We start from the raw sequence: 17,041 nt of genomic DNA, 5'->3' as shown, positions 1-17,041 counted from the left end.
CTTTAAACAGACAGATGCATCATCAAATGTGTTTACATCCATAGACTAGTATTATATCTACCTATATACCACTTTATAATGTCACAGTACATCGTAATTAAAGAAAACTGGTCCGTTAAAGACCCAGCTCCCTTAGTTCTCCTCCCCAGCCCCATCGGCATCTATTCCAAATCTCAAAATTCCCAAATTTTATATAAGCAACCCCTAAAGCCCCCCTCTTGGGTTGCACACACCACTTTCGCCCCTTTCGGAAACACATTTAATAGTAAGTAAGTAAGTAAGTAAGTAAGTAAGTAAGTTAAGTACGTAAGTAAGTAAGTAAGTAAGTAAGTAAGTAAGTAAGTAAGTAAGTAAGTAAGTAAGTAAAAGTCAAACACTTTCACTGTATTTTCTTTTACTGTATAATCTCTGTCAGAAGTGTTGGGTCCGGTTTGGCCCGGGCTGTCAAAACCAATTTTAAACACACAAATGTTTCATCAAATGTGTTTACATCTATGGACTACCATTATACCTACCTATAAACCACTTTATAGTGTCTCAGTTCGCTGTATTTAAAGAAAACAAGGTGCTCAAAGTGAAGCCCTCTTCCCTCTACATTCTCAACATGGTCTCCATCAGAAGTGTGTGGCATGTGTTGGGTCCGACTTGGTCCCGGCTGTCAAAACTGGTCCGTTAAAGTCAAACACTTTTACTGTATTTTCTTAAGAAAATCTCTGTTAGAAGTGTTGGGTCCGACTTGGCCCGGGCTGTCAAAACTGGTCCGTTAAAGTCAAACACTTTTACTCTATTTTCTTAAGAAAATCTCTGTTAGAAGTGTTGGGTCCGACTTGGTCCCGGCTGTCAAAACTGGTCCGTTCAAGTCAAACACGTTTACTCTATTTTCTTAAGAAAATCTCTGTCAGAAGTGTTGGGTCCGACTTGGCCCGGGCTGTCAAAATCAACTTAAACCTCACAGATGTATATTCAAATGTATTCACATCTTAAAACGAGTTTAATATCTACCTATATACCACTTTATAGTATCTAAGTACATCGTATGTAAAGAAAACTGGTCCGTTAAAGTCAAACACTTTTACCGTATTTTTTTAAGAAAATCTCTGTCAGAAGTGTTTGGTCCGACTTGGCCCGGGCTGTCAAAATCAACTTAAACCTCACAGATGTATATTCAAATGTATTCACATCTATAAGCGAGTATAATATCTACCTATATACCACTTTAAAGTGTCTCAGTTCGCTGTATTTAAAGAAAACAAGATGCTCAAAGTGAAGCCCTTTCCCATCTACATTCTCAACGTAGTCTCTATCTGAAGTGTTTGGCTTGTGTTGGGTCCGACTTGGCCCGGGCTGTCAAAATCAAGTTTAAACTCACAGATGTATCATCAAATGTGTTTATATCTATACCTTGTTTTCTTTAAATACGATGTACTGTGACGGGAACATAAACATTATAATGATAATGATGATGATAGTTGTTTATGATGAGGATGATCACCATATTTCAACGTCTATGGTGTGATTAACAAGAAGGTCTTTCATGATTGAATTTAATCGTGCAAAATTGCACATATTTATTTATCTGAAGATCCTCTTGTGAAGCATGTCAAAACTGAAAACAAGTCATTCAATGGATTTTCCTAAACGACCTATTGATGCAGTACTGAATATCAATGTTAATGTTTATTTTGTTGATGGTGCTGGACGTTACAGAAATGAGTGTCAATCAAGCGAAGTGCCATCTCAAATCGACCCAGAACCGGTCACTTGCAACTCGAAAACGTCAATGTGTGATTTTGTGTCAAAGTTGATGTCCAGCTTGACACAAACACAGTATCTCTGGCATGGTTCGATCCTCTTGTTACCGTAATGTGTGGTTTTGACTCCGAGACCATCAATGGTACGACCCCGAATATGCAGAGGGCGTCGTGGGAAATGATAATTACATATAAAATTCTTTGGAATACGCCAACATACAGAGTCAGACGTATCCAAGCGAACAAACCTGATATGGTCCTTTTTAGATAAATCCAATGAACCACTGTATGACCGATTTATCTGTTTCTTTTGAAATTAATGTGTTATAGGAGAAACAAGGCAAAGGCAGTATGAGGACAGTACTAACGAAATGTCAAGCTAGCTTCCCAAGTTGTTATACTCGCCATTCATGACAAGAAACATCCCGTTTCCTGACGCTTAAAATTGTGTTTATATTAATTAAAATGCACACATTTCCAAATATTCGAAATATTCCAGTGTCCATTCCGTCCACTATCCTTGAAGGATAATGATGACGTAGACGACAAAAACGACAACGACAACAACGATGTGCTGGATTGACTTTCAGAAAGCATATGATTCTGTCTGTTTGGGAATGTTTGGACATGTTGTAGAAATTTACGTCAGTGTCCACATCGTCCACTATCATGGAAGGTGTATCTTGCCACATATGTTAGCGGGTAGAGACACAAAACCAAATAAAGACATGACAGATATGTATGCATACAATTTGGAATAATATGGACAATTTACAATCCTAGACACATTCCACATTAAGCAATGTTAGACCATGTTTTCACTGCTGTTTTATGTATGAGAACACAAGAAAGTACGTATTTGTCAGTCATTCAAATCTCGGGTTCAGCAAAACTTTTGGTATCTATTTTAGTAAAAATCGTTAGGAGTTTTGCGATCAATTGTAGGTGCTTAAAATGCACTTTAATGAATCCTTGGAGTTTGTAACCTTGAGAAACGTTGTAATGTTATTAATACAAAAATCAGTAAAAGGTAAAGCATATATTTTGTGACCGGAACTAGCATGTTCGAGGTAAAGCTTACGTTTTGTGTACCATCAAAAGCATGACATTGATGACATTTCTTCAAAACATGACAAAATCCCTATCATCCACAACATGAGAGATATTGACCACGAATGTGTGTACCAAACTCTCGAACCTATTCTCCGATCACGACCGCCTCACCATAAAAATACATATAGATTTGTGAACACAAATAATTATTTATTCAAACACCTCTTCCTTTAAAAAAACATATATATTAACACACACAAATGGTGTTTACAAACAATAGTTGATTTTATGCTTCCAAACAAAGCACACTCAAGCTATTGTTGAATTTTTAAATATAGCCAAGGTAAATGTATCCACAATCATATTTAATCACAAATATCGTTCTGTTCTATATAAATGTAACAAGTGAACTAACCATTTCAGTGGATCTCAACATGGACAAAACTGTTGGAGATGTTCAATGAGTGAATGTTTATTTAATGAAGTAAAAACGTAGATTCTCTCTTTGGGTAAATACATGTAGCTGTACATCTTATAGATGTTCCAAGAGAAAATAATATAATATCTACCTATATACCACTTGATAGTGTCTCAGATCGCGATATGTAAAGAAAACTTGGTGCTCAAAGTGAAGCCCTTTTCCCTCTACATTGATGATACATCTGTGAGGTTAAAGTTGATTTTGCCAGCCCGGGCCAAGTCGGACCCAACACAAGCCAAACAGTTTTGATAGAGACTATGTTTAGAATGTAGAGGGGGAAGGGCTTGACTTTGAGCACCTTGTTTTCTTTAAATACGATGTACTGTGACATTATAAAGTGGTATATAGGTAGATAAAATACTAAGCTACAGATGTAAACTCATTTGATGATACATCTGTGTGTTTAAAGTTGTTTTGACAGCCCGGGCCAGCCAACACAAGCCAAACACTTCTGATAAGAGACTATATTGAGAATGTAGAGGAAAAATGGCTTCACTTTGAGCACCTTGTTTTCTTTAAATACCGCGATCTGAGACACTATAAAGTGGTATATAGGTAGATAAAATACTAATTAATAGATGTGAACCCATTTCATGTTACATCTGTGAGGTTTAATTTGATTTTGATAGCTCGGGCCAAGTCGGACCCAACACTTCTGACAGAGATTTTCTTAAGAAAACACAGTAAAAGTGTTTGACTTTAACGGTTCAGTTTTCTTTAAATGTGATACACTATGGTATTATAAAGTGGTATATAGGTAGATATAACACTGATCTATAGATGTAAATACATTTGATGATACATCTGTGAGGTTAAAGTTGATTTTGACAGCCCGGGTCAAGTCGAACCGAGCACAAGCCAAACACTTCTGATAGAGACTATGTTGAGAATGTAGAGGGAAAAGGGCTTCACGTTGAGCACCTTGTTTTCTTTAAAAACAGCGATCTGAGACACTATAAAGAGATATTCAGGTAGATATAATACTAATATATAGGTGTGAATCCATTTCATGTTACATCTGTGAGGTTTAAGTTGATTTTGACAGCCTGGGCGAAGTCGGACCGAACACTTGTGAGACTGTTGAGAATATGGGGAGAAGAGGTCTATTTTAACCAACCTGTCTGCTTTATACACGATGAACAGTGACATTATTAAGTGGTATTTACATAGATATAGTACTATCCTATAAATATAAACGCTATGCCGACAGATGAACATTTGTATCTCGATAGCTAGAAGTATTTGATACGTTTCAAATCTTATTTCGTTTAACGATTGCTCTTTTACATGTTACCTAGTCCAGCGACGCTTACACACAGCTCCACTTTCTGGTTTTCAAGCGATTTACTCCGAAATACCTAATTATGTTGCACATTTTTGGTTGGTGATTGTTCAGTAATGTCATGTGTGTATGTTGCATCAATAATATGTAGGTATGATCGACGAGAATGAAGTAATTAGCCAATAACACTTTGGCCCGTCTTGGCCCGGCCCGGCCCGACTTTTAGGCAATGCCTTCTTTACAGACCGAAATCATACAGCTGGAATAGTCCTGAGTACGGCGTTAAATAACAAACAAATAATGAAAAAAACGTGACTATTGTTACACCAGTGAAATACTTTAATACACTGTCCTTTTAAGTATGAAATCAGTAAAAGTTTATATAAAAATAATTGTCATTAAACGTAAAATAATTCTAGTATTCTAACCGGCACGTTGTACAATGTCCAATTCAACCATGTGCCCTATTGCAACCAGGAAATGTCGAAATGTGCTCATCAAGAGTAATTGAGACTCTATTTTTATAGTTTTGTTTATTATCTTGACGAAATTTTAAGTTGTTCATGAATGCACGCGCACGAAGTTAGTCGTCGTAGTAATTCGTTGTAAATGATCATTGCGAAAGAGAAGAATAAATAGTTTATGGATGTGTCACATGTGAATAGATGTGATACCTAAATAAATGTGAACAAAATATCACCTCAATAGTCTATTGGCTTACGAAGTCACACGACATACATTCTAATAATTAGAAATAAATAATAAGTATACAGTTCACTCTGCTTTGTTCGCAGACCGAGTACCTTTCTTTCAATATCTGATTTCAAGAACGGAGTTCGGCGTTCAGCGGATTGGCTGGGTCCAACGTCTCTGGATAGGAAAACAACACTTGGGTTGAAGTCAGTGAAGAACAACCCCTTTGCGAGTGCCATAGCACAGATGGACCCAAAGACCTGTTCATATGCTCCTAATTCAAACATTCAACTCGCTTCATCTAAAACGGACTTCAGACTCGGGGACACCATTTCTGTTGAAATCCAACTTTTCGACGCGTACAAGCGGAGGAAAAACAAGGGAGGTGATAACGTGAGACTATGGATGAGTGAAACGTTAAAAGATGCGCGCGCAGCAGGCGTTGTCACTGACAACAAGGACGGTACCTATACAGGAACTCTCAAGGCTCTCTGGACCGGAAGTCCAAAAATCGAAGCCGCCATAGCTAGTCGGAAAGAAAACGTGGATATCTTCTATCGGGTATATCACGATTACTACACACTAAGAAACTTATCAGCGATGTTCGAGAGCGATGGCGTCCAGGAGGAAACGTTGTGCCTACCTATACCAAACATCCGGGGCTTTGAGAACGTCTGTAACTTGACAGCCGAGAATTACGGACTCCCGTGGTATTGTGGGAAACCATCACACCGGAAGCTGTTGTGTCACGACTTCACGGGGTTACGTGAGCCGGATAAACAGCCATCTCCATTTACTCCACACGAGGCAAAATTCTTCGAAAGGTACAGCTATTTATCAATTTCCTTATTCATATTGTTTAATTCAGATATTATTATTAACGGTCCATTTCTCAAACTGCAATGTCGACATGCTAGTTATCTGTAAATTTTCTCTATTATGATAAGTTCAACATACTGATTGTCTGGGGGCACGGGTGGCCCAGTCGTCTAAGGCGCCGCGATTCGCTGTGCAAAGTTGCGTCCCTTGGGCACGCCAGAAACCTATGTTATATTTTGGTAAATGTCTGAGATCTGCACCACTTCGGGCTTTCCTCCCACATTAAAACTTTTAAAAGTGGCGTTAAACCCAACTCACTCACCCACTGATTGTCTTGTTATCATGATTATTGCGTAATACTGGTTATATGTAAAAACCCTGAGTATCTCGTCATGGTGATTATTTTCCACATAATAATTATCTCCTAATGCTGATTATTTCAACGTACTGGTTATCTCGATAGGATGTTTATGTCAACATAATGGTTATCTCAATATTATTTTTATTTCGAAAACCCTAAAACTCGATATGATGTTTTGATAATGGTTACCTCGATATTATATATATTTCAACATACTCGATATGATGTGCATAATGGTTATCTTGATATATTTATTTCAACATACTGTTTATCTCGATATGATGTTTATGTCAACATAATGGTTTTCTCGTTATTATATACATTTCAACGTACTGGTTATCTCTATATGATGTTTATGTCAACATAATGGGTATCTCGATATTTTTTTTTTTTCGAAACCCTAAATCTCGATATGATGTTTTGATAATGGTTACCTCGATATTATATATATTTCAACATACTGGTTATCTCGATATGATGTTTACTTGACATGTGGTTATCTCGATATGATGTTTACGTCAACATACTAGTTATCTCGATATTATATTTTTTATAACATACTGGTTATCTCGACATGTTTATTTCGAGATGATGGTTATGGCAACGTTTATATCTCTTATTAGCCTAACAATTCAATAAATCTGTACAAAGAATATATACTTTTATATCCCACAAATATACATATGGTTTTTCTTCATTATCTTCAAATACTGTCAGATCTACCTCGTAATCAACATCAATATATATTATTTACATTAAATGTTTTTAAAACAAATATAACCCACACATATTATTTTTCAGACACCTGCTACATCAAAAGCTCCCCACATCTGTTGCGATTAAAGTGACGTCAGGTATGTCACAAGTTATGAAGGATGGACAAATTATCACACAATATTACAGCTGTGTCATGTGAAATGTGTCTAGTAATAATGAAGACTGGGCAAGTCAAACCAGTGGGACACAATCAAGCACTGAATAAGTCATGCGTAATTTCTTTCCCCTACGGGTACACGAGAGACACAGTCGTCTGTAGATTCGCCATAATTCTGTTATATTTTGGTGGACGTCTGAGACCTGCATCACTTCGGGCTTTCCTCCAACATCAAGCTGACACGCCGTGATATAACTGGAATACTGTTCAAAGCAGCGTTAAAACTCAACTCACTCACTGTTGTAGGAGAGGTTCATATGGTTCACAATTAAGTATCTGTTTCATATTCATTTCAAACAGAAAAAGGCAATGGTTGCAGTTGACTAAAAGAGTCGATCAAGTGAAAAGCCAATAATTTTACCCGACATTTGGATATTTTAGTTATACTCGGTTCTGAGTGGTCAATATAAGCCATAACCTCGCATTGCTTTATTGTTGAGCAAAATACGATATGTCGTCATCCCTTGTTCATGACGACACAAACTGATTGCATTGATTACATCGTCATCTGAACCAAAGGCTTATTTCATTGAAGTCCCGGTAGGGCCCTGAGCTAACCAGCCTGTGCCAGGATCACCCAAACCCTCTTTGCTGCATTTTTTAAATTTTAATCTGTAAATAATAATAATAATAATAATAATAATACGGACCAATAATACTTACAGATATTGTGTCACCATACTGCGCATCCAATGACATTATTTACATGGAGCAGAAAGGAGCCAGAAAGGGATGTTGGGGTTGTAAGGATCAACTACTAGTTCAGAAAATGATCCTTGAAGAGGCTAAAACTTACCACCGTAACCTCTCAGTGTCTTGGATAGATTACAGATAAGCTTCTGCTTCTGTACCTCACCACTGGATTTTGAGGTCACTGGAATGTATTGACTTCCCCGAGCGACTACTTGTTTTACGCAGGTCTTTAATGAATTGCTGGTCAACTCAACTTTAGATGTATTTGCAGCGGCAGGTGGTGACTTCGGAACCCATTTCTATGAGAAGAGGAATATTTCAGGTCGATTCTTTTAGCCCTTTGCTTTTCTGTTTGTCACTAAATCCTTTAAGCTTTTTGCTCAGCAAAGAGGAAGGTTATCACCCGGGACCTCCTAAGCACAGATACCCATCACCCCTTACTCACCTTCTTTACATGGATGACCTTGAACTTATTGCCAATGGAGGATCTACATTCAAAAAGCAGATTCTGCTTGTTGAGTCCTTTTCTAATGATATCGGCACGTCCTTTGGACTCGACAAATGCAACATTCTTCATTTGAAACGTGGCAAGGTAGAAGATGGAGTTTACTAGGAGAAGGAGTTATTGACCATAGGTCAGACCTATACGTACTTAGGGATGCAGATTAGGGACAAACTCCAGTTCAGAGTTCAGAGCTGAACGCTCGCAATAAAGTCATAACCACAAATAATTATGCTGTGTCCGTCGTTTCGTATTCTTTTGGTGGAAATTCAGGGTATTGACACCCTCACACGAAGAATAATGTCAGACAATAGATCCCACCACCCTCGCTCTTCCCTCAATCGCTTATATTTACCAATCATTATGGGAGGACGTGGTTTGATTAACGTTTAGGCTCTTCATGCTAGAATTGTTTTGTCCACTTTTGCACACATTTATTTGTCTGATGATCCTCTTATGAAACATGTCAAGACTCATGATGAAAACAAGACATTCCACATTTTTGTAAAACGAGCCAAGGTTGTGGGACATAATCTCAATGTCGGTGTTGATTTTGTTGATGGTTCTGTACTGCTGGACGGTACAGAAATGAGTGTCAACCAAGCGAAATGCATATCAAGTCGGCCCAGACTCAGTTTTAAAGGCTTTCTGAACGACCACTGCATCGAGTTTATGTGCAGTGTGTTGAGACGATCAGCAATCCCGCACAGTCCTTCGCTTGGATGAAGTCGTCTGGTCTGAAAAGTGAAACTGAAGGCTTTCTCTTTGCTGCTCAGGACCAGTCACTTTCCACCCGAAACCGTCAATGTGTGATTTTGCATCAGAATGCGAATATCAAATGTAGATTATGTAATGAATTTAATGAGACTGTCCAACACATTGTCAGTGGATGCCCAGCTTTGGCACAAACACAGTATCTCAAACGACATGATGGTGTAGCTCGATCATTTTATTACCATCTCCGCCATGGTACGACGTTAATATGTAAGGGCGTCATGGAAATGATCAATACAAAATTCTTTGGAATAGGCCCATTTACAGCCTCAGATGTATCCAGGCCAACAAACCTGATCTTGTCCGTTTTGATAAATCATTTATATCATTGAATTTTCTGTCCCCATTGACACTTATGTGCTTGACAAGATTGAGGAAAAACATGGCAAATATGCGGATCGCGCTTTCGAAATGTCACGCATGCTTCCCAAGTACTAAGTTGTCCGACTCTCCATTGTTCTCGGTGCCTTAGGTTTGGTACCTCCCAATCTGTTGACTGACATTGGGAGAGTACCCGGGTTTGCTACCAGGAATACAGCCCTTCTGACAATCTGGGTAATGCAGAAGGCAGCAGTCTTGGGGAGTCTTCACATTGTCCGAAAAGATCTGGGTGGGGTTCACTTGGCAGCGCTTCCTTGGAGAAGTCCCATTCACTGTCTGGGCTGCGTGTAGAGGGGGCAGGGGCCCTGAGCTGATGATGAGCCTAACCAGCCTGACTGTGACAGGATCACCCAAACCCTCTTGGCTGCATTTATTATTTAATCTGTAAATAATAATAATAAAATAATCATCATCATCATCATCATCATCATCATCATCATCTGGCATCGGGATTTGAGAAACGTTCTACGTTCCCAATATGCTGAATTAGGGTCGTCGTGTTTCTGCAGACAAATAAATTCATTTGGCACTATATGATAAACTGGGCATTGTACTCATACCTTCTTTCTATAGCTGCTTCCCTTGGGTGAAAAAACATCGTAAAGATCATCTATTTTAAGAATGCCATTATGATGGAGATTATTACCCTCCTGTTGCCGTACAGTAAATCTCATATATTTGGAATAGGAAATATACTGGACCGCAAAAGAAACGTCACCCCAAGTAACATTGCATGAAAAGTTGTCATTTAAATATCTGGGTAATTTTTGTCAAAGTTTCTAAAATTTAACATCAACTTGTCCGGAAAAAATGAAATTTGATGATAAAAAAACAAAGCAGACGACAATAAAACTGATCGCCCAAACGCATCACGGCAACGGCCATGGTAACCCGTGCCCATGCGCTCCCCCATTTCTTGCCCTATAAAAATCCACCCAGATCTGATAACATTCATTCGTTAATGAATTGCTACCACATGCCAAGATTGACAAGAAATCCCAGCGACTCCCAGCCCTTGGACGATTGCAAGCTGGGCAAACCGCCTGGAAAGTAGCCAATTTTATTTTAAGTCCACGTAAGGACCACATATAGGCTCCAGCAACGGTAGCGGACCACCAACACGACAGATGACCGACCACATAGTGGAAGACCAAGAGTCACCACCCGATCGTCAGATTGTGCGACAGCATCTTCAACATCGCTTTGTTACTGCTGTGGAAACTGCTCGACAGACCATGGGGACACACCAGCGACACATTAATGCGGACACCGTGCGTTGACGACTGACGAGCAGACACTGCCACTATCATAGGCCTTACGGAGGACCCATTCTGACACCACGTCATCGCCGGGACCGCCTTCAGTGGGCAACACAGCACCAGCATTGGCGCCACCAGCAGTGGAGAAGAGTCCTCTTCTCAGACGAGAGCCGTTACTGTATCTCAACAGCAGATGGCAAAGATAGAGTCTGGCGACGCCGTGGGAAACGTTTTTCGGATGTTTGTGTTATTGAGAGAGACTCGTGGGGTGGTCCGATCATCATGGTGTGGGGTGGAATTGGTCTTGCACAGAGGGTCGGCCCTGTGGTCTTCCAGAAGACTGGTCAAAGGAGAAGCAATGGTGTCACAGTAGCTCGGTACAAGTCTTGAGACCACACGCCATATCTCATTTGGCACGTCGCTGCAACAACGAGTTTCAGCATCATAACGCCCGTGCCCAGACTGCGAGAGCAATAAGTGACTTCCTCCAGCAGAATGACATCAGAACCATGCCATGGCCTGCTCTCAGTCCCGATTTAAATCCCATTGAGCACCTGTTGGACAAAATTCAAAGACGGCTGAATGACGTCCGACCAAGGCTGACAACTGCAGCTGAACTGCGTCAGGCGTTCCTCAGAGTGTGGGCTCAAGTGCCTATGGCCTTCATCAACCGCCTCATCCATTCCATGTATCGACGTTGCACGGCACATGGCGGACACACGAGATACTGACTTGTGATGCCATTTTCTCGGAGACTAGTGTTGTGTTTCACTTTAAGAACATTTGACACTTTAATTTCAACCTTGATGATCAGTTTTGCTAAGTGTCATCTTTTTAATATGTTCTAAAAGAATGTTTACAGTGTTTGGACAAATAAGGTTTCTAATATATCTATCCATGGTGACGGTTTTTTTGCGGTTCAATATGTATATGATGCTCGTCAATGGCTTGCATTATACAATTTATATTCCTAACATATGATACTTACGGTATGGAAACGCACTCTGCTAATAAATGTTATAGTTATTGCCAACAGTGTGAAGAAGCTACATTGTGACGTCATCGGTATTGTGTCGCCAGTAGAATGTACGCTACGCATGAGGACTTTATCACGCCAAGAATGGTGTATTCATTATGTCAGTAAAGTTTGCATGTATTTTTATTAACTCGCGTATCTTGAAAGTGAAAACTATGTAGTTCATACGCCAATGTTCTCTGTTTGCAGATCAAGACACAGTTCCTTTGCCAAGTGTCCCCTGTAACAAAACACCCTTGAGGAAAAGCTGGGAGGCATCAACACCTATTGGCTTCTTCTACAAGAATTCCTGGAAGTCTCTAACTTGTAAAAACACGATTCCACTTGATTCGAACAAGGAATGTCTGAAAAACCGGAGAATTTGGATCCATGGAGATTCCTCTTCAAGAGGTTGGTTCAAGATTTTAACTGAACGTTTAGGCTTGACACTTGTTACAGAGGCATGGCACCATTCTAAATGGCACAAACCGGCAGTAACAATGGACACGCTGCGGAACATCACGCTATTGTTGGTGCCACATGAGTACCCATTTTATCATGGGTATACGTTCAACAAATTGGCTTATAACAGAGCAACGCATGCCTATCTGGATGATCTTCCAAATAATTCTCGGGATATATTTCTCATTCATATATACCTTCATTTTAACCCCTTCCCTCCAGAGGTTTTTAGAACTCATATGAAAAGAATTGCACGATCTGTCAAATCGTTAGTTGTTCGTGCCCCAGGGGTTAAAGTGGCTATTCGAGGAACTCATGCTTTCAAGGGTAGGGGCAAGATAGGGTTTTTGGACGACTGTTGGATGTTTGTATACGATACGATCCAGCGGGACGCATTTAAAGGGCTGGAGAACAATGTGCTTTTCTTAAATAATATAGATTTGACAGTGGCCACAGACAACGACGACCAGCATCCTAACTCGTTAGCAGTGGATTCCCTCATCAATCATTTCCTGGGATCCGTGTGTGAAGGATGAGGGATGAGAAAGATGGGTGTGGAGTGGCGTCTGTGCGTTTTGCGGAGAGTGATATATGTATATATGCGTTTAGTGTGCAAGTGTGTGTCTCTATGGTTGTGTTTTGGTGTGCATCTGTTCCTGAACCAACATTTATAGGTAAGAGATTTAAACGTTTACATGGGGACACGGGTGGCCCAGTCGTCCAAGGCGCCGCGATTCGCTGTGCAGAGTTGCGTCCCTTGGGCACGCCAGAAACCCATGATTGTAGGTTCGAATCCCGGTTCGCCCTGATTATGTTTCTAGGTTTGTCAGCACCATACCCGTGCCCTTAGGTTTCACTAAAGACGTTATAATTTGTCTTGATTGTAATTTGCTTGGCTATTTATATCTTAAGTGTGTGCATATACCATAGCTCTGCTGGTTTTCTTTGGAAGGCCGTGTTTGCTAAAACATTTTTCCCCGTATATACGGGAACTGATTAGGGTTGTTTTTCGAATTAAATATTGTATGCCTCTAAAATGTGTTTGTTAGTATTGCTGACGTACAGACTCTGCATTCAGCTGTTTGGGCTTGAAGCATCCCTCAGACGTCGTTACCAATAATAAGTCGCAATCCATAAATGTTCAGTTTTAGCCTTTGCTCTACTATCTTCCGCTGCTCCTTATTTATTAGCTCCTGTGACCCCTGATCTTCCAGCACACGTGACCCATGATCTTCCAGCTCCAGTGACCCCTGATCTACGAGCTCCTATAAACCCCTGATCTTCCAGCTCCCGTGACCCCTGATCTTCCACCTCCAGTTACCCCTGATCTACCAGCTCCTATTAACTCCTGAACTACCAGCTCCTATAAACTCCTGATCTTCCAGCTCCCGTAACCTCTTGATCTTCCAGCTCCCGTGACCCCTGATCTACGAGCTCCTATAAACTCCTGATCTACGAGCTCCTATAAACTCCTGATCTACCAGCTCCCGTGACCCCTGATCTACCAGCTCCTATAAACTCCTGATCTCCCAGATCCTATAAACTCCTGATCTACCAGCTCCTATAAACTCCTGAACTACCAGCTCCTACAAACTCCTGAACTACCAGCTCCTAAAAAACTCCTGATCTACCAGATCCTATAAACTCCTGATCTACCAGCTCCTATAAACTCCTGAACTACCAGCTCCTATAAATTCCTGATCTACGAGCTCCTATTAACTCCTGAACTACCAGCTCCTATAAACTCCTGAACTACCAGCTCCTATCAACTCCTGATCAACCAGCTCCTATACACTCCTGATCTACCAGCTCCTATAAACTCCTGATCTACCAGCTCCTATAAACTCCTGATCTACCAGCTCCTATAAACTCCTGATCTACCAGATCCTATAAACTCCTGAACTACCAGCTCCTATAAACTCCTGAACTACCAGCTCCTATAAACTCCTGAACTACCAGCTCCTATAAACTCCTGATCAACCAGCTCCTATAAACTCCTGATCTACCAGCTCCTATTAACTCCTAACCTACCAGCTCCTATAAACTCCTGATCTCCAAGATCCTATAAACTCCTGAACTACCAGCTCCTATAAACTCCTGATCTATCAGCTCCTATAAATTCCTGAACTACCAGCTCCTATAAACTCCTGATCTACCAGCTCCTAGAAACTCCTGAACTACCAGCTCCTATAAACTCCTGATCTACCAACTCCTAGAAACTCCTGAACTACCAGCTCCTATAAACTCCTGATCTACCAGCTCCTATAAACTCCTGATCTACCAGCTCCTATAAACTCCTGATCTACCAGATCCTATAAACTCCTGAACTACCAGCTCATATAAACTCATGAAGAACCAGCTCCTATAAACTCCTGATCTACTAGCTCAACAGATCAACATCGTTAACATGTTGTCGTGTATATCTTACATAACACTCTTCTGCACTGCCAACACTACCAGACTGTGTTTGGAGATATTTTTATGTATTTATTACAGGTTAAATCTTGTAAACTTACACTATAAAAAAGTACTTGAATCTGTACTTTAATGACAAGGGGTTACCTAAATATAACGTGTTACGTTTAACCACTTTCTTAAATGACATTTTGCGTTCATAGCTTTGGGCCATGGGAGCCGTGCTGATTTACATTTGTCAGAGGGTACACAAAGTACGTGGCTGAGTGGGTTGGATCACTGACTTTGTGTGCTGGTGATTAGGTGCCACACCCTGGGATCGAATCCCGGCAGAGACTCAACCCAATAAAGAACTAGAATCTGTACTTTACGTAGAGGGGAATGTCCGAGTGACTCTCCATTCCTTAAATATAATGGAGCAGAGGCCCATTATTTTTAAGGAATGGAGAGTTACGAGGATATTCCCCTACTTAAAACTCATCCCTACTTTTACACTTTGACAAAATATTCTGTAGTTGAAAATATTTGAAAAATAAACCAGAACTCTTTGTTGTCTGATTTATACTGCGTGAGTCGACCTTGCGTGATCCACGAGGAATGCGTTCTTTGCCGCTGTTGCACGTGAACACCACAAGTGGTCCCCACACTGTGACAACATCAAGCTAAACGGTCTGGTGAAACACAAGAAGAAGCTACAACTCGATATCTCTGCGAGGAGAATGTGAATCAGAGGTACACGAATGACGTAGCATGACCGGCTGCCAAAGAGGGCATTTCGCTACCTCCATGGCAATGCGGCAGGTGCCAAGGGTGCCTGCCAGTATATGCCCTTGGCACAAGGGCACGGGATGGCACTTTCCAGTGCATCTATTGCAACACTGTCCTGAAGGACACCTACGTGAGGCGTTTAACGCACACAAGTAAGTGTCCTGTCAGGAGACAGGTGTCAAGCCACCCGTGCCTGTGCACCACTGCGTGTACGACTGTACGTGTATGTGAAGAAGTGATCTTCCTCAAAACGGCCCTTTTCAGGGCCACCCATCTCTCCCGAAAGAATGCTTTCATCCTTTGCTTTGACGACCCTCAAACCCAAACAATGAACCAACCTCCTCCTCCTCCCTCCCTTCACCACCACCCTACCTCCCTCCAACACGTCTATTTTTAGAACAACAAAAGAACAACAATGTCGATCTTGTTCACCTTTTACGACCGCTTCTCTGGGTTTTTTCCCCTACCTCCCCGGAAACGAATGCGACGCCCTTAGAGGTGCGCACGCCACCGGAAAGGGATGCGACGCCATCTTGGATGCGCGCGCCACCGGACACGGATGCGACGCCATCTTGGATGTGCGCGCCACCGGAAACGGAAGTGACGCCATCTTGGATGCATACGCCACCGGAAACGGATGTGGCGCCATCTTCGATGCGCAGGCCACCGGAAACGGATGTGGCGCCATCTTGGATGCGCACGCCACCGGAAACGGATGTGACGCCATCTCGGATGCGAACGCATGACCCACCAAGCCCTGCGCGCATGTGCACCGGAAGTGACGTCATCAGAGGTCACGTGACCCTCTCGACCAATCAGAAGCCAGGAGCGTTTCCAGGCCGCTGGCCTCAATTTCTTTCATACGCTCCTAAATGTTCGGCCGTAGGTAAATGGACAAAAATGCTGACAAATACTGACAAAAAATAGCATTGATGCCAATGGCTCTAAACATGATGCAGACGCCAGTGACGCACAGCCCGTCCCTGGGGTTGCCTAGCCCACCTCAATCTTTACCGCCTATGGTAAGCTGTTAGGGCCAAGCCCTTCACAGGACACCTTGCTTTATTGATGCATAGAGCCAGTTTTAGCGACAGACATTGAAATTCGCATTACCATTATTGTACTGAATTCTCCATTGATAACAGAAGCAGTTTTGGATCGATGGCGTATTGCAATTACCGGGTAATGAAATGTTGGTGTCGTTTGTATAGGCCAGTCACGCCCAGGTTTCACTGCTACACCTTCGTTTGACGGTACTTGTACCCAAGTCGAGAGAGTACACTTTTGATTTGGCAAACATTCGGGCAAATTGGATTATTGACGCCTTACATTTCCCTTACTATTGTCGATAGTATTGGCTAGTCAGTGTGCAGCAACCAGGCCAGTGTCTTAATGAGG

At 41.3% G+C, this 17,041-nt stretch overlaps 1 protein-coding gene across 1 annotated transcript; it reads left to right on the top strand.

Moving 5' to 3' along the window:
* Window positions 1-5,364: 5,364 nt before the first annotated feature.
* On the top strand, window positions 5,365-13,468 carry LOC124111232 (NXPE family member 3-like). Its single transcript, XM_046470873.2, has 3 exons — window positions 5,365-6,084; window positions 7,242-7,294; window positions 12,209-13,468. Exons 1-3 carry the CDS (start codon window positions 5,507-5,509, stop codon window positions 12,994-12,996), a joined length of 1,419 nt encoding a protein of 472 aa, XP_046326829.2. The 5' UTR covers window positions 5,365-5,506; the 3' UTR covers window positions 12,997-13,468.
* The last annotated feature ends 3,573 nt before the right edge of the window (window positions 13,469-17,041 follow it).

Source organism: Haliotis rufescens, unplaced genomic scaffold, assembly GCF_023055435.1.
Source record: "Haliotis rufescens isolate VD_foot unplaced genomic scaffold, xgHalRufe1.0.p SCAF_7, whole genome shotgun sequence".
Lineage (NCBI taxonomy): Eukaryota > Metazoa > Mollusca > Gastropoda > Lepetellida > Haliotidae > Haliotis > Haliotis rufescens.
Note: the sequence above shows the minus strand (reverse complement) of the source record. Positions and strands in the feature narration are given on the sequence as shown.

Coding starts and splice junctions, on each gene's coding strand:
- LOC124111232 (XM_046470873.2), top strand. CDS start 5,507: ATGGACCCAAAGACCTGTTCATATGCTCCTAATTCAAACATTCAACTC. Junction 6,085..7,241: donor GAGGCAAAATTCTTCGAAAG/GTACAGCTATTT, acceptor ATTATTTTTCAG/ACACCTGCTACATCAAAAGC. Junction 7,295..12,208: donor TGCGATTAAAGTGACGTCAG/GTATGTCACAAG, acceptor CTCTGTTTGCAG/ATCAAGACACAGTTCCTTTG.